General features: G+C 45.4%; 1 protein-coding gene across 1 annotated transcript in view; it reads right to left on the bottom strand.

The window, feature by feature from the left end:
- The window catches only part of ANO2 (anoctamin 2), a 363,933-nt gene that overhangs the window by 165,326 nt on the left and 179,723 nt on the right, over window positions 1-18,884 (bottom strand). Inside the window, exons 11-13 of the mRNA XM_055281012.2 lie at window positions 13,502-13,662; window positions 8,533-8,615; window positions 1,712-1,822 (exon numbers count right to left, since the gene is read on the bottom strand). Coding sequence (XP_055136987.2) covers window positions 1,712-1,822; window positions 8,533-8,615; window positions 13,502-13,662 — 355 coding nt within the window. The remainder of the gene's footprint in view (window positions 1-1,711; window positions 1,823-8,532; window positions 8,616-13,501; window positions 13,663-18,884) is intronic.

The following is an 18,884-nucleotide window of genomic DNA, read 5'->3' as shown; positions in this document are numbered from 1 at the left end:
CATTTGAGAAGGTCATTTCCCCCCAGTGCCCATAAGGCATTAGATACTTTGAGCTTTGCATTCTCAACAGTGTAATGAAAATAGATGTTGAATGCTAAAACATAAACATATGTATCATTCATAATGCATTCAGATGTTTTTTAATTATTCATGGTTCCTGAAAGTTATTTGACCAATCATGCATATATACCCAAGCAATGTTTATATTAGAACCACAGCCTCAGTGTACGCAATTCCAGCTCCTTGGCATTCCCGTCTATGGAATTAAAATTAAATGAGTCAGTGGTCAATAAAAGTTACATGTGATTTCCATAAAATTATCCATTGTATATTGCTATGGGGTGTAGAAAGAAGTTTGCATGGCGTTGCCGAAGCTGACAGAACACAGAATGCTTGCTTTCTGATGAGGGTGGCGGTGATGATTAGTCTTTCCTAAGAATGAATTCATTATTTCCCTGAATAATTGGTGGTCTTGGACTTGGTCTTCATCTAGGAAAAAAAATAACTCAGAGGGCCACCCTCTCTGTTCTGTTTAAGTTCTGTTTTCTTAAAAAAAAAAAAAAAAAAAAAAAAAATGCCAGTATTTTGGGCTCGAAAACACCACATTCTTCTGTTTTGATGCTTGCATAAATTTGCATGTTAACATGAATGGTTCCAACTTAAAGAATGCGAAATGAAATGAAATTTGAATTCAAATCCAAGACGGAGAAAAGACACATCTAAAAGCAACAGATTTTCAATCTAGTAGATTTTTTTTTCTAGAACCAGATTAAGACATAAACTCCTCCCTCTCTCTCTCCCCCCAACCCCCCCTCGCTTTCAAAGATGGGTGGCACACAGAGACAGGTATCCCAAAGAGCATCCCCATGCCCCCCAACATATATACTTTGAGTATTTTTATGAACCACAGCACAAATTCTGAAGCTCTGTTTTAATGACTGCATGCCACCATGAAACTCAGAGACATGACTCAGAGGACATGGTCACCATCATGTTTCCAAGTTTGGAGGCCCACCGAGATAAAATGAAATGTAAGGAACATTGCACGAGTAGCTGGAGCAAATACAGGCATGAATTTGCCACTGCAGGCCCTAAGAGCCATTTCTTGCTCTATCCTTTGATTTTCCCATTACAGTTGAAGGCTGTATGGCATAGTGGTTAGGTGCACAGACTAATAGACCTGCAGTGGAATCCCAGATCCACCTACCATTTACTGGCTGTGTGACCTCTGGCAAATGACTTAATCTGTGGACATAACTTTTTCATGAGCCTTCATTTACATAGCAATAGTACCAGCCTCACAGACTTATTGTGAGATAATGTAATACACTTAGAACAGTGTCTAACATAGAGCAAGCACTCGATAAGGATTAGCCGTGGTGGTGGTTGGTCTGGTGGGGTATTGAATGTTATTATTATTCAACATTTAGATGATGGTAGGAATCAGGCCTGAAACTGTTTCTCCTCCAACCTGCCCTCCCATTTTGACCTGATAGCACCGCTATCTGGAAAGAGAGGTCAAGTCATAGCGAAAGCCCATTCATTGCGCATGATCTCTGGCTGCAGGACAATGCGAGATGTCATGCTCTCATCTCAACCCGCCCCACATCAACCCCTTCTCAAGCCCAGTCTCCCTTCACTAAGGTGTGCGAAACAAAATGACAACAGGATCTCAACAAGAGTACCGTGAGCAACAAGCGCAGCTTCATACCTCATCGCCACACTCCGTCGTGTTTGTTTCCAATTTCTGGACAGCCGACTTGTTGCTCTCCTTTAGCATTTTCTCTCGAACTTTGGTTTCATACTCAGGCCTGGAATGTTCCTAAACCAAAGAGCAGTGAGTGGTTAGTAAACAAAAGGAAGAATGACCTTGGCCTGAGGGTTATAAGCAGACACGTGTACATTAACATCAGCGTTTAGGATTGAATGCTGTTGGATATGAACTGCCCCACCACACACAATCACAAGGCGTCTAGACATCACATCCTAACATAAGAACACAACGTGAGGAAGAGACAAGGGACACACAACACTCGTTATCACACTGAAAACCAAACCTGGGCACGTTCCTGGGGATAGCGCCAGTGTTGAGAAAAGAGAGAGGAAACGTTAACTGGATGGTTGATACGAAGAGGGGCCCAGTGCTTTGCAGAGCAGTTTCACCAGAGGCAGAGGGATATCCCTGGTCATCCCACCAACCATTGTCACACCTCAAACTTTAACTTTCAACAAGCCAACTCCCAGCTGGAGAAACAGGTGTGCCCCACAGCTGGGAGTGAGGGCAACAACAAAACTCCTTCCCTGCTCCATTATTCTCTGAGCTAAAATGGTGACCAATAAACATCAAAGCCAAGGGTGGCCATAGGGAATCTTAAAACTCACTTGCCTGGACCTGTTTCCTGTACAGCCTTGGTGAGTAACTCATTGGCAAGTACAGCAATGCTCAAGAGACCTCACTGGGCCATTCAGCAACACAAACCTGAGTTGTGAGTCACCAGGCATGGGAAAGAGCACGTAACTAATCCAGAGAACCATGGTCAAATCAGTGCAGATGCCGGGGTAGGAAAATGCATGACTCACTTCAAAGAAAATTTAACTGTGTACACCTGGCCTCATTGGCGGGCCTTCCTTACGGTTTCCAGCTCAAGAACAAACATCTACAGGTGTGAGGACTTCATGTTCCTGCATCGTTTATCGATAACTCCTGGGCAGGGATTCAGGTACTGGCTCACAATGGGCTCTGCCATTCAGGGAACACACACGTCCTTATCTCTGTCCATATGTCAGAGATTCCAAAGGTCAACAGGCCAGGCTCTTGACCTGTCTCTGGCTTTCCCAAGACATGCCATGATGCAGGAGAGGACAGACCATGTAAGTGACTAACAAGCATAACTAAAACAACAGCAGGCGGTGCCATTCCATCCTCACCCATTCTCCAAGGGGACGTCAGTCCCACCCCTTCCAGGAGGCCTTCTCCAACTGTTGCAACATACCTACCAGGTGGGGTCTCCTCCCTCTCTGAATTCCTAGACTTTTATAGCTTATACCACACACCGTAGATCTTCATTACGTATTTTTCTTTTATTTTTTCCTAGCTGTTTTGCATGTGAGAGTCTTCTTATCCTAACATAAAGATCAGCTACCTGCTCTGTATTACTCTGTTTTGCACAGTACTTGGCACCGTGCAGAACACACAGAAATCTCTAACTGCTTGTAAAGTGCACTTGATTTGGTCTCTCACCTTCATCCGTTCTCCAACACAGCATTTCCTAACGTGTGTGCCAAGAGAATTTCAGCTAAAAAAGGATTCCAAGGTCTAAAAGACTGGAAAACACTAGAACGTATCGACTTTCTGAGAGTCACAATGAGCATATTAAAAACTCTGAAAAGTACTACTGTCAAGACGCTTGCTTAATTTTCCTAAGGACATCATTTCCCGCAGAGCAACTTTTGCCTGTAACAATAAATAACCTGCAGGAATACTTGGAGAAGTATGGTTTGAGGTTCTCCCCCATGGCCTCTGAAATTTGGTTGCTTTTCTTCTACATTATTCCAATGGGAGAGTTTAATTAAAAACTAGCAGTATCTTTCAGTGAGTTCCAGAACATGGGTTCTAAATCTCTTCAAGACAGAGGAGCCTCTCCCCTTTCATACCCTGCACAGGGGCTGAGGGAGGCACCCCCAGCTGACCAGCAGGATGTTTCTGATTATCTCTGGCTTTCCAGGACATGATGTGGCAGCACACAGAGGAGTTTGCTTGAATCCCTCTAGGTATGGCTGTGGCTCACCTCCCCCCACACTGGGCCCCAATTCAGAGCTCTCTCATCTTTTTTTTTTTTTTTTTTTTTTTTTTTGAGACAGAGTCTCAACTCTGTCACCCAGGCTGGAGTGCTGTGGCATGATCTCGGCTCACTGCAACCTCTGCCTTCCAGGCTCAAGCAATTTTCCTGCCTCAGCCTCCAGAGTAGCTGGGACTACACGCACATGCCATCAGGCCCAGCTGATTCTTTTTGTATTTTCAGTAGAGATGGGGTTTCACCATGTTGACCAAGCTGATCTTGAACTCCTAACCTCAGGTAATCCGCCCACCTCTGCCTCTCAAAGTGCTGGGATTACAGGCATGAGCCACTGCACCCGGCCATAACCCTTACCTTTTTAAAGCAAGCCTAGCTTCCTAAGCACTCAGACAGGAATCCAAAACTCAAAAAAGAGACAGGCTGCGCTGTACTCAGCTGAAGCAGGCCTGACAAGGACCTCCCTGTTTGCAGCCAAGCAAGTGGGGTAAGGTTATGGAATCCCTCAAATTGGACAACTGAGCTCCTGGCCAGAGCAGAATCCAGCCCCTGGGAGGACTGCTTTGACACACCCAGCCATGGGCAGATCAGCCTGATACTCCTGATGTTCCCCAAACACAACAGCACTGGATGGGTAATCTGATGCCAAGTCATCACAGATCATCACCCCTCCCATCGAGACTCTGGGAACCGTTTCCACGTGGTCAGTCTCCCCAGGAGCCAGCTGCGAGGAAGAACCCAAGCCTGCTCAGGACCACGCTTGTCTGATGTAAAGAGGTAAGTCCAGAGATACATCCAACAAATGTCTTCAACCAAGAGTCATCAAGCACCTGCTATACTCTGAGCTCTTTCCAGGCACTGAGGCTATACTGCGAGTCCTACACACAAGATACCTCCTTCCCCGGAACTTATCTCCAAGTAGAGAAAAGTTACAGTGAGTAAACCAGCACACAAATGAGAAGCTAGCAGATGAGGATAAGAACAGCAGAAGAAATAAAGCAGGATGGCTGCTTCAGATTGGGGAGTTGGGGGAGGCCAATCTGAAGATGGCAATGTTTTCACTGAGACACAAAAGCCGAGAAAAGACAGGCCTTGCAGAGTCTGGGAGAAAAGCAGTCTGTGCAACAGGAATAGCCAGGGCAAAGGCTGGAATGAGCTCGAGACAGAATGAAGGCCTGGGTAGCTGGAAGGTCTAAGCAAGAAGGAGAATGACACAAGCTGAGGTTAGAAAGGTAGGCAGAGGATTTGGTTTCCTATGAAACCAGAAAGAAGTCACTGAGGATATCTAAGCTTTGATGTGATACATGATGGGTGGGAGAGAGATGGGTGGGCAGGATATCTGTGTTCAGATAAGGCCACACTCTCTAAGAAGTCCAGGGTATTCCTGATGTGACAGAAGGTAATGGGCAAGAGTGGCCCACTGAGCTGAAGATTATCCCATTTTGGAGTATAAAACTCTGGAGGTCTGGCAGATCTCCCTGCAAAAAGGACAGACAGGATCAGAGGAGTCCTTCAATAAGTCCCGTGCTGATGTCCACAGGAACACCCATAGGCAGACCTGCACTGGCCCAGGGGGGTGGGCCGTTGGGCATGGTTGCTTCCTTCCTTCCCCACCCTCATAAGAAAGCAGTCTCCAGTCTTCTTCTGGCTTCTCTCTGGTTTCCAAGCTGGACTTAAGCCCTACTGCTTGTTCTACCCCTCCTGGGGTGACCCACCTGCTGGAGGCACCCATGTGGGAGGACTAGAGGGTGCACAAGCTTTGGTGTATGTCAGTTGGCACCCTCCTTTCCCCTGGGAAGCAAGTGTTTCCTAGTAGATACCGTGGGGAAGAAAGAAGTCTTAAGGTTATAGAAAGCTAGACTCGCAAGCATTCCTGATACTGGGAGGTGTCTCGTTAAAACAGAAAAAACTTCTAATCATGGCTTTCAAGGACCCCTGCTGCCTCCCTCCCTCCAATGCCCAAGTAACATCTGCCTTCCACTTACTCCTCATTTTGAATGTGGGTTAAATGCTTCAAATAAGTCCTAGGACCCTTGTTCAAGTCATTCGTACCTTGCTATCCTGACCTTCATGCCTTCCCATGGCCTGGGAGATACAGATTAGCAATCAGGACCCTCCCTGACCCAGTCACCAGACTATGCTTTTTCCTTGTCACCACTGCATACTGAGCCCTGTCCCCTGAAGCCAACTTGCCTTTCAAGATATCTTGTTGTTGCCTCGCTTTCCCAGGTCAAGGCTTCTGCTGCTGTTTCTTTCTTGTGGGTGCCCCTTCTTCCCTTTGCTGCCCATTAAAAGCCAACCAGTCTTCAAAACCCTGATTTTTAAAGAATTTCCTCTCTACATTAGCCAGAGCAATTTCTCTCTCACACTCTCCATCCTATTCTAAATATTTATAGACCAAAGAGCACCCTGCTGAATGCAGCCCTTTGGAGATCAGACACTATGCCTGAGATAATTCCATATTCCATACAAAAACCTAGTATGTAATAGATGCTTAATGGCAATGTTCAGAATTGAACTGAAATTGATGTGTGCTAATCCAAACTAGAAATGCATTAAAGGAAAAGTTGAGGCTGGCCTGTGCACATGTGGGGCACACCAGTCACGCTACAGAACCAACCAGCCTTGCAGCAACCTCACACGGAGATCCCATCCGGAATGTCTCCTTAGGCCCTGGGTAAACCCAGCCTTGGCCAGGCCCCTCTCAGCCAGCACATGAGCTCCTCAAATCATGTACCTCCCAGGAAGTTACCATGGCTCATTGGGTTAAACAGATAAACAGGAAACCTGGCTACAGAAAGAAAAATGGATTATAATCTCACTCCTGCCAGGGACTTGTTACAGAGATTTCAAGGGTATTGAGTTATAACTGAGGCTTTTCTGATGGAGAGACTGTGTTTACACTTGCTCTCTAACAGCAAGACGTGAGGGCTTACTCAACTCTACTTAGCAGACACACTTAACTTGTCTCTGGCCCCGCACAGGCTTGGATGCCAAAATGCATCTTCTTCTCTTTTTTGGAAACATTCTATGGCATTAGGGGAGTAGGCACTGTACCCTATCCACCTCCCCCAGCCTCCCTCTCTCTCTGTCTCTCTCATGTATATGAGACATATTTCAGCTAAATCAGATGGGACCAATAATACAAAGATTTCCCCACTAGATCACCCATATTCAAACTTCTAGAGTTCTTTCTATTGGAAGGACCAGTTTGGGAATTTTCCTACAAGAAATGCAACTGTCTTTATTATTCTCTGTTGCTTATCTTCCTAAATAATTTGAATCCTCTCTGAAGGCAGAATGCATATGTATATTCTCTCTTTCACCACAGAGTTCATGATAGTATTACCTCAGGGTATATGCACAATACCTAGGACTGGAGTACAGTGGGTACGCAATATATGCTAATGCAATGGGGTGGAGTGGGATGGGAATGCAATTAAGTGAGAACCCACGGGAGGTGGAGAAAGGCTATATCATTACATCTCTCCTTCCAGCACTTTCAGGCAACACACCCTGCACTGGTAGAGTCCATTCCATGCAGCTGCCCTGAGGGTCCTGCCATTCTTCAGCCTACCTGCTCAAAGGCAAGTAGACTACTTAGAGCATTAAGGAGAAGAAATGGTGACATGCCACAGATGTGGGGACATACAGGCTTGGGAAGAGACTAAATTAAGGATTCCACTTCTTTCTCATAAAGTGTCAGGGCCAGAAGGCCCCAGGTCCCTAGTCCAAGGCAATCACTGTAGGAGAGTAATGAGCAGGCTTGTGTTGCCTGCAGCCACCTTACTGCTGTGACCTTACTGCTGTGGCCAGCCCTTGCAAGTGGGTACTCAGGCAACTGAAAGTGCCTCCTGGCCCTTCTAGACACAGCCCTCAGCCCCTCACCCAGAATATCCACACTATTGAGAGTCCCTGCTTGATATCCCATCCATGGTGGCACCTGGTATCAGGAGGCCTTGAAGGTTTTACTGGTCAGAACAGAGGGGCTTGCTGAGCTTGGAAGTGAAAGAAGAGGGGAGGAGGGCCGAGTGGCAGTGGGGTTGCTTTTGGAGGAGCAGGAATTATGGTGGGAATAGGTCATGGGAGCAAGCACGACACACTGCCCGTCATCGGCTCACTAGCATCGAGAATGGGGGGCTAGTCCTCAGAAGAGCTATGAGGGAAGGCTGATTTATTTGCATTATTTAAAGATCATCTGTCCAGAACACTGCTCTAGAAGAACCTACCCTTTCCCTTAGCTCACGCCTCCCCCACTCCCCAGTTTCACACACAGTGCACGGGCTTATACCACAGAGGTTCAGTGTTTCTTTCTTCATTCACAGACATCAAAGACAACCAGCACCTGACACGCTGCCTCTCCTTTGGCCCTCAGGAGGCTCCTAGGGCATTCTGACATATCCCTGATTCTCTGGCTTTATGATCTCAAGATTACCTCTTGCCTCTTGTTCTTGCATCTTCTGCCACCTCTTTCCCCAGAGGAGGGCACTGGGACATCTGCCCAAACCTCAGGCTCAATGCCCTCCAGCTCAAGGGAAGAGGGGGTACTTGAACTCTTGGCCTCAGAGTAGGTCAACCATGGCCCAGTCCATGAAGCCAAGCTACACAGGCAGCCACTGTGAGACCCAGCCAGTGACAGCAAACATACATGGTTATCTCACTCAAGAGAGTCCATTTCCAGGATCAAAACAAAGCAAAAGCCCACAGAAGTATGTGAGAAATACGTGAGAGAACTCACTTCTTCCTCTTCTATGCCAGTCAGGTCCCAAAAGTAGCCCAGTCGCATCTGTAGCCTCTTCCAGTTTTCCAGGAACATGGTAGCTGAAAAAGAACAACAACAACAAAAATCTTGATTATTTTTGAAGAGTGGATTCTGTACCCTTTGGGCTCCCAGTGGAGGTGGGGGATAAGCTAACAGATTTTAAATTTAGGAGCTCTCTAATGCATTTAGCCTTTTTTTCCCACTTCTAAGTGAAACTGATAGAAATACTCCACATCCTTGAGAGCCAATAGATATGTTACACACACACACACACACACAAAAACACACACACACAAACACACACGCACACGCACACATGCACGCACACATGCACACACACACAAACACACAAACACACACACGCACACACACACGCACACACACAAACACACACACACACGTGTGCTCCTTTCTCCACTTCTAAGTTATGAGAAGAGGGTAAACACTGATCCAGAGAGGTAAAGTAAGGATGGCAGGATGAAGAAAATAAAAAGGGAGGGGTCTGTAGGATTTTTAGACAAGCCTCATCTTGCCTACGCATACATTCTTTCTTCTTTCACCTTCATCAGCACTGTCACTTTTTCCCTACGTTTCTTTCTTTCTATCCCCAGCACCACTTTCCTCATTTGGGCCCTAATCATCTCATTCTGAGGTTACATCACAGTCTCCTAACAGTTCTACCTGACTCCAGACTTTCCGCCTTCCAGCCCATCCTGCATGTAGCTGATAGAATAATCTCTGTAAAGTAGTGTGCTTTCATTCTTCCATTGGCTCAGCAAATAGTTGTAGAATGCCTGCCACACCTACACATCCATCAGTTTGCCTGCCCCACCCATGGCCCTCTGAAGGACTAGCATGCCTTTCTCAGCATGCTCTAGGAAGAAACTGATACCCCCACCAGCACAACCCTACAGCCACGGTTTGTTATACCAGGGCTGGACATCTGATCCAGGGCCTGCTGACAGAGCAGTCAGATTCCCTCCTTTGAAAACTGAAACTGAAAGACATACAGAGGAGCAGGCATGGGAAAGACCACGCAGCACCTGAAAGGAGGGAAGGCCTTCGCTTCCCACAGCATCTCTAGCTCCAGTTCCCAAGAGGCCTGGTTATATTTCATTTCCTACACCCAGGAGCTTGTCTCTTGCTTTCTGAAAATAAATCTCTTGTTATTTGCGTAAGTTTGTGTGAATTTCTAATCCTGCAAAAGCACCAGTCCCAACTAAGGTATCTGCAATGTACAAAACACCATTCCAGGCATTGTCGGGGAGATTAGGTTAACTTCGTGTGGATTTTGCTTCTCAAGTTGTTTACAATCTGTGAGAAGAGATTGTAAACAACTACAATCCAAGACATAAAGTGATCAGGGCCTTAAGAATGACACAGATGAAAAAGCTGTGGGCCTACGAAGAGAAGTGCTACCTGCCAGAGGAGGCATCCGAGCTGATGTTTGAAGGACAATGGCATTTGGGCACTGAAGGAGTGGGCAAAGGAAGGGTGCCAACACTACCTGCCTACATGTTCAATGACTCCTTATAGTCTAAGTTCCTCTCTCTGGATTCCAGGACTAGGCGAGCCTGAACTATCTATCTGAATCTCTCATCCTGCCATTTGACAACATACATCTCATGCCTGCATTACAGCTGGGTCATCCCCTCACCGTCATCTCCATACTCGACGTGTGCACATTTTCCTGCTCTCCTGTGCTATCCCCCAGCTTCTACCCTCATTCTATCCTGACCCAGCTCAAGTCCCCCTCTTCCATAAGATCAGTCACCATGGCGCCCTGTCCTCCTCACTCCTACTGCCCTATATTCATGGCACCCTGGAAAGGGAGGGACATGACATTCCCTGAGGCCATCCCTACAGGTCCACCCCACCCCTAGCAGGAGCCTGAGCACACTTCACTACATGCCATGCCTGACTCTTGGCTGGCACTTCATGTCTGTGACGTAATAACAGGACTGTGAAGTTTTCCTGGCTCTTAGCTGCCTATGTCTACCTCGGTCACAGCACAGAACTGAGAATATCGAACACCTGTGCACTGGTTGAATACACAGTTACTTAAAGCTGCATTTGTTTTACTTGCAGCTACATTACGGTGCACTGATTTGCATGTTTTCATCTGACATAACATTTTGCATGCACTGATTTGCATGTTTTTCTCCCTTAGATTTGAGGCCTTTCTCGAGTGTGTGTATTCTGACCTCCCAACACTGGCTTTGGCCTGGGGATACTAAGAATGGTAGTAAGTCCCTCCTCTTCCTACTGCTCCTTCCTTGGTTCCCGAGGAGGGCTGTGCACACAGCAGTGCCCAGAGTGCTGACCAACTGGCGTCTCCATGAAGGGAGAAGTCAGACTGCAGGAATGATAAGAGGGGCAAAAGAGTCATGGATAGATGAGTCGTGAGGGCAAGGGAGGACCACCATACTGACGGAGAGCAGCTCCCAGTTCTGGGTGCACATCTATGCCAGGCACTATACTACATGCTCTGCATGCATACCTCATTCACCTGTCACAAGAACACTGTGGGGTAGGTATTATTTCACTCAATTTACAGATGAGGACAACGATGCCCAAAGATTAATCTGCCCAAGGTAACAGGGCACCTTGGTCAAGAGTATTGACTTTAGTGACACAGAGCTAAGTTCACATTTACCTGCTATGGGATCCCTAGCTGGTAAAGAGCAGAACTGAGACACACATTAGGTCTGCCTAGGTCAGTGTCCTTAACCTCTATTCAGAAAAGAGTCCTGAAACCCTGTCTCTTTCCTTCCCTTTCAGTAGGACTTCACTCTCTTTCCCATCATTCCCTGGAGTTTGAAGTCAGAGCCACAGGGGAGCCAACAGACTTGGGTCCTGCTGACTGGTATCCCCCAAGACCTCCTGACTCCACACCACCCCTTCCACTGCCACCAGCAGCCCAAGTCTCTCTCTATGTACAGCCATTTCTTCCCAGCCTTATTCCCGGGAGGCCTGGGCCTTGACCCAGGCCCACCCAGCACAGCACCACTAATCATAATAATCACGGTAATGACAGGCATTACTATTACTTTTAATTGTAATTTGTAGACAATCTCGCCTAAAGGCTCTTGGCTGCTGTAACTGAACAATCACATAAAGCACAGCAAGGCTGTCAAAACACAAAACCAAATCCTACCCTATGCCAGGAAGCTCTGGCGCAATCCCACCCCTGGGTACTTTCCCTGCACTGTGATGTGAGAGGAAGACAGTGGGTCCAGGGGTGGGGCAGGAAATGACTGAGGATCTCGGAAGGGGTGGGAGGTAGCTGTTCATTATAGCTATCGAGGGAAGAGAAGAGGCAGTTGTTGAAACCCGAAACTAGGAAGTACAATTGAAAACCAAGTTTCTCTACAACAGGGGATTATGTGTCCCAAGAAAGTTCTTGAAGGATTATAGACCTGCAGTTATTAGGCTTCAGCAACTCAATGGTGGTAATATCTGCAAGACAAATTATGGGCATTAGAGTTGTAATATAGCAAAAAATGAATACGTATTCTGGGTTCCAAATCAGTTCAGGTGGATCTTGGGGCAATTCCACGACGCTCCTGTTTGATAAGGAGACACAGAGCTGCCAGTGATTTCCCAGGCAACAAGCCCCAACTTCAGTGTGTTCTACCGACCCTGCCTGTGAACAGTCAGTCCCAGGACTCTATGGTCACGATTCCATTTCCTCCTGCTCCCTGCTCCAACTCTGGATGGGCTGAACACTGCCCGTGTGCTCCCGGAACGCAGCTGCTTTCCCTGATAATAGAGAATAGAGTGTGCCCTGGAAATTTTTCTTGGTGGCCTAGGAATACGGGCATCTTTCCAGTCAAGTTCTGTCTCCACCCAAGTGAAGGTCCCCACGGGGAATGGAGGAAGGTTGTGTTCTAGTTCTCCTAAGAACCACTGAGAACAGGCCTCTCCCTCTCCTCCTTCTCCTCATACTCTCAGGGACGTGTGACTCAGGGCCCATCCTGGCATATCCTCCGGGCCCCATGGAGTCAGTGATAAATCAAGCAGCCTCTGCAGCAGGACTGTGGTCCTGCCGGTCTGTGATCCAATGTGCAAACCAAGGGCCTGCACATTCGGTGATGAGTAAAGGAGCAGGTGGCTACTCAGATGGGCTGACACATGTTGACTTGGTCCCTTTTCTAATACTCATGGGTGTGTCTTCTTAGAAATGCTCAGTTACCATGGGGTGGTTATCCCACGTTATTCCAGTTTGTGAGAATAGGAGAGTGTGTGTGTGTGTGTGTGTGTGTGTGTGTGTGTGTGTGTGTGTATCTGTGTGTGTTTACAGTCAGATACCTATGGCTCAGAACAAGTTTATTACTCCATACTCTGGGAGGAAGGCAGGAGGAGAAAAATGAAGGAATTATTTTTTCCTCCACAAATCCCTTTGGTGGGAATACTGAAAGCATTACTCTGGCATTAAATATTAAATTAAACAGTGCAGGGACAGTACAGTCTACACTCATGATGTCCTAACAATCGCACTGAACAGGAGTCAGGAGACCAAATCTCAGCCCACCTTTACCATGAGCTAACTCTGTGACCACGGCAGTCACTCCACCATTCTAAGTATTGTGCTGCATGATATCTATAATCTCACCTAAGTCAGTGTACCTGGAGGAGTCTTACGGGTGTGCTAGAGGTTTTCAAAACAGGCATTGGTTCAAATTCTGAATAAATCACACATGGGGCTAGTACATGGTTAGCATGACTACATCTGAGAGAAAACAGATAAAGACACGAAGGATATTCCTATTTTTATTCACATATATGAGTAAAGAAGAGAAAGGTGTTATCCTTAAAATACTTCTTGGGATGGGAAGAAAAAATGCAAAAGTAAGTAACCTGAAGGGGATGAGCTTTAGAGCTTGGTCACTGTGCCCATGTAAAGGAATCACCCATATAAACAAGCCTGGTGATGGCCACATACCCCACAGAGCCATGAAGATGGAGAAGAAGACGGTGGCAGGGTTGTCAAACAGGTGGCTGGCCCGTGCGGTCCCACAGGCTGAGCTGAGGTTCCAGTAATCACAGGACTTGTCACACAGGGGACACATGGTGAAGGCATTCTGCTGGTCACACATCTCTCTGCTGCAATAGATGGAGGTTGTTGGGTCAGATGGAGCTCAGGCATGGTCCACTCCAAGAAAAAAACATCCCCCAAATAGCTCCCATTTCCAAATCTATGGCTGAGTTTTTCAACTCCATAAGTAAGGAATGTTAAAGAAGTTAGCATCGGATTCTTCACCTGGAGAGTGTTACTCATATTTTGTTCAAAAACAACAACAAAAAGACGGAGTATGGAGCTCCCTGTCACTACAAGTGTCTTGGAAAGTTAGTGAGATCTGTCAGAGACATTGGGCATTAAATTATGCCTCATAAAGTCCCTTCAGAACATCTGGGGTCCATGAGGTTGGTGGAATGGGATGCATCAACAGTTGTGAATAAATCACAGCCTGAAGCTGGATTTCATCACCCATTCTTCAGTCTAGGCTGTTTTTGTAAAGCCTACTGGCTTCTCACAAACATGTGATACTGGTCCCAAGTAGAAACAAACACGAGTGTGTGGCTAGATCTGTGCGTGCTCTCACCTCTAGAAGGAGAAGTTTTACATGGGGAAGAATGGAGTAGATCTGGGTGGAAAGCCCTTTTCTAAGAGCATGAGCTGCAGAGCCACTTGTAGAATGGAGATCAATAACCTCAACCTAATAAGAATTATTGTAACCATGAAATAAGATTAGGGAGAATGAAAGAAAAAGGCAAATTCTTCCAAGGTCTACATTCTTTGATACTTGGAGCATGAACCAAATAATCTCTAATGGCCTGTATTCCAACCTATTCTTAGTTTATTTCCATTTAATGGACTGAGGAATATATTTGAAATTCCATTCACTCGTTAGCTGACTAGCTGTATCCAACAGATTTAGGCTCATATGAATGCTTGGAAATAAGAACCGAAGAATCAGCCCTGACTGACTTTCCCAATAACCCTCTATACCATACACTGATAGGAAAAATGAATGAACTCATCCCTCTGTTGTGTAATATTCTCCCAGGGATATGGGAGGATGGTTAAGCTCATGGTTCAGGGGGAAAGGGTGGAGAACTTAAGATTTCACGAAAGCAAAGCATTGGCTGTTCTTACAGGGCAGCTGGAGACAATGATGGGGAGGCAGGGGATCCAGCGCTGAGAACCACAGCTGTTTCCCACAGAAAGAAGCAGCAGAGGGCGCTACAGAGCATGGCTCACAAGTGGGAGCCACGGCTAGGGAGAGCAAGCTGGTGCCCTGTGTGCTAAAGCCAGTGCTCAGAGGAAACCTGCAAAGCCAAAGGATGCCTGGGTCTATTTCCCCCTTCATTAAGAAGTTCAAGGGTGGCAGATTTACTGAGGACTTCTACTTGCTGTCAAGTCCCAGTTTCTAGGCTTCTGTTTTTAATGAGCTACTAAGTCCACAGGAGGGAAAGGCCTTCTGTGTGAGAGAATGGAAATTCTGGGTCCCTGAGGATAAACCCCAGTTCCTCCGCTGACTCGCTGCTAAGCTCTCCGTTGGCAAAGGTCAATAAAAATGACTCATCCACATCGAAAATATTAAATAGTCATATCTTAATAATACATTCAGCTGTGCTAGTTTCACCTGGGCATGTTCTGCTTGGTGACTAGAGAGCCCCGTTTATGCCTTCTGGGTCAGCCCTGTGTTTGCTAAGTAGTTGAGAAGGAATTGCTACTTTCAGAGAGGAAAGTACCCCCTTAGAAAACAGATTTACACAGAAAACCACTTGTCTGTATAAATTCTAGTAAAAGACTTTCGCTTTTAAGTCACGTCCAAGAACATATGAGTTCCTCAATGCTGCTCTTCATGTGTTAGGGACTCTTCATGTGTTAGGGACTCTTCATGTGTAGGGACTTCATTTAACTCAGTGGTTTTTTCTTTTAAGCATGGACTGAGGAGAGACAGAAACCTAGTCAACTGAATCCTAGTTGGAACTAGTCAATGCTTAAAGGTCAGGAATGAAAAACGTATTAGCAGCCAAGTGGGTGCAAAGCACTTTGAAACCTAAGTGCTGTGTAAATTACTTGTCTTTAAATTAGAGTGCAGGTAACTATCCATCATTTGTACAAGATGGCAGCCACCATGGTATGGATTCTCCTCAAATCATTTAAATGTGAAGTCAGAATGCTTTATATATGTATTGGAGGGTTTTTGATGTAATCAATTTTAACAGAATTCTAGAGGAATTCTGGCTAAGAATGACATCGAAATGACTTTGTATTTTCTGAGAGAGGCTGCCTCTAGACAAGCTGAAAGATGAGGGAAGCCTGCCTAGAATGGAAATCAGGTCTAGGGTATTCACTAAGCTGCACAATCCACAGGTTTCTAGTGAGAAGTAACTGTGGCTATAAATCCAATGCTGTATTCCTTTGATTTATTATTTTCTCTAGAAAGCCTAAGAAGCTTGATAAACGGCTTGACAGTCCATTGAACCAAGACCCTAAAGTGAGCAACATTCTTCAGGGTAAATCATTGCTCATGGATTAGGTGATTCAGAGCCCTGTTAGCACAACGGGAGAAGGTACAAAGAGGCAATCATTCAGGAAATTCAGACTAAACAGCTGCTATTAAGGTCTCAGACCTAAAGTAACCAATCTTTTTTCAATATGGTTTAGATTAATCAGCTTTTTAAAAAATGTCCTGGTGTTCTCTGTTCATGTAAGTGCTTAACAAATGAAATCAATCCCTTGGTGAGTAGAGACAGGGAAGTTCTATAGAGGTATCATGCACGCATGGAAGTATTACTTACAAGCTTATGCTTATATTTCACATATCAAAGTTAAATTACTGGGAATAAAAGGTATCATTTAAAGTTCCACCTAATCAATGTCAGTTTTCTGGTTTTGATGTTGTGCCGTAGTTACATAAGACGAAACCATGGGAGGAAACTAGAGGAAGTGTACACTGGGCCCCTCTGTACTATCTTTGCAAGTTCCTGTGCTGTGAATCTAAAATTTTTCAAAATAAAAAAGTTTTAAAAAGTGAGAGATAGTAAATTTCAGGCTTGATGACAAAATTAGCAACCTCTAAAATAATCCCAGGAATACTGTAAGTTTTTAATCACAGTTATGAGTGGCTGATAGACACAAACCCTTAGAGTATGTGTTTCTTTAGATTCAATATTGGTTTTTAGAGAATATCCCTTTGTTTATAAGGAGTGGCATTTCCTGAGTTCCCATCAGACCCACAGAAGTTGGACTTCTGATGAATTTACAATTATGTTTAAAAAACAGTTCCTCTGTTTTTAAAGAAATCTATTAAAATGTTTACTTTTTTCTAGTATTTACACCTTCCTGATTTGCCAGGCCCCATCCTGAGTCTGAAAAAACAACATCCAAAACTTCAATTTTGTAGTAATTTTAAACGTTTTTGACTGTGACCTACAGTTAAAACAATCTGTTACATCAGATTTCAGTATGCAAACACATACCCTCACTCTCACAAACACACTTATAAAACTGAAACAAAATCTAATGAAGCAACACTTACCCATCCTTCTTATAATGAATACTAATATTTATTGCATTCTAGCCTGTCTTACCCCATCTTGTTTTAGTCCACTTAAAAGCCCATTAAATTGATTCCACAGCCCACCAGTGGTTGTTGTCATTTCCACAGTTGTAGAACACCATCCACTCTGACGGGCAATGTGACACATCCACAGTAACGACTGCACTTTACACTTGAATAGCCCTGCATGTGCAAGAGTGTGTATGAATGTGGCTGTGTGCATCTGTGTGCAGACATCTATCTGCACGTGCATGAGTGTGTGAATGTGAGCTGTGTGCGTCTGTGTGTAGACATCTATCTGCACGTGCATGAGTGTGTGTCAATGTGGGTGTGTGCATCTGTGTAGACATCTGTGTGCACGTGCATGAGTGTGTGTGAATGTGGCTGTGTGCATCTGTGTGCAGACATCTATCTGCACGTGCATGGTGTGTGTGAATGTGAGCTGCGTGCATCTGTGTGTAGACATCTATCTGCACGTGCATGAGTGTGTGTGAATGTGGGTGTGTGCGTCTGTGTGTAGACATCTGTGTGCGCGTGCATGAGTGTGTGTGAATGTGGGGTGTGTGCATCTGTGTGTAGACGTCTATCATTGCAGCGTGTGCAGACCACGTCCTTTCCAGCTGTAGTGGTTGCTGCCACGTGTATTACCACGTGGGGACTCAGGGCACAAGTTCTAAATCCTGATATAAACCAGCCCACTGGTGCCCCACCCACTGCAGTGGCAATGGTTCCCTATGCACGGTATGGGGTTTTCCACCCTTGGTCAACCTGAGGCCAGATGTCTAGGGATCACAAGGCAAGGGAAACCCAAAAGCCATGTTTTCTTAGAACACACACAGGCAAGCCCACGTGAAGCTACTGAGCTGTGGGGGAGGATATGAGCCCTCCGGAAAACTTCTCTGCTTATTAGAAAAAGCAAAGACTTTGGAACAGGAGGCAACAGAGTTCAACTCCCAGCACTGACAACTATTAGTTGTTGATATTGGACAATTTATGTGACCTCATGTAGCATCAGTTTCTCAATCTCTGTTCAGTGGAAATAATTATGCCTATTTATGGCGTGTATAACATTGATCTCTTACAGGATCAAAGAACCTAGTTTATAACAATCACCTAGCATTATCCCCCCCCAAGGTACATATTTCATAAGTATTAGCTCTTCCCTCACGCTAGATGCGCTGGGGAAAACAGAGCCCTAATAATCCATCTCCTGTGATAAAGGTCCCGGAACTCCCAATCAAGAACACTTGCCCTAGGCCTCCCTCCCTCTCCCCCTTCCTTTTTCCCTTCACCTTGCAAAAACAAACAAACAAACAAAAAAAAAACACTTGACAATTGATACTAGAGTTTTATACCAAAAAATCCAAACTCCTGTCTCTTACACCAAGTGATTTAGCTTTATTCTAGATATTGACAATATAACCTTCAGTTGATTTGATTTGCAAGACCATTTGCATAGATTGACATTGATTTAGTTTTATTCTAGATATTGACAACATCATCTCCAGGTGATCTGATTTGCAAGACCATTTCTATAGGGTATGCACCAATAGGCAGGAAGCAGGTGAGCCAGGAAGCAGGTTTCTGCCCACTGATACACGCATACCCTTCCTAAAATGCACAGTGTTTGGTTTTTTCTTCAAAATGGCCATTACTTTCCCCATTACCACCCCCAACTCTAATGATCCGCCCAGTGTCCTCATCCACCTGCCTATGGGGGGAACATCAAGTTGGTACAAAGCCATCCTGCCC

The sequence above is a fragment of the Symphalangus syndactylus genome, chromosome 5, assembly GCF_028878055.3.
Source record: "Symphalangus syndactylus isolate Jambi chromosome 5, NHGRI_mSymSyn1-v2.1_pri, whole genome shotgun sequence".
In the NCBI taxonomy this organism is placed as follows: domain Eukaryota; kingdom Metazoa; phylum Chordata; class Mammalia; order Primates; family Hylobatidae; genus Symphalangus; species Symphalangus syndactylus.
Note: the sequence above shows the minus strand (reverse complement) of the source record. Positions and strands in the feature narration are given on the sequence as shown.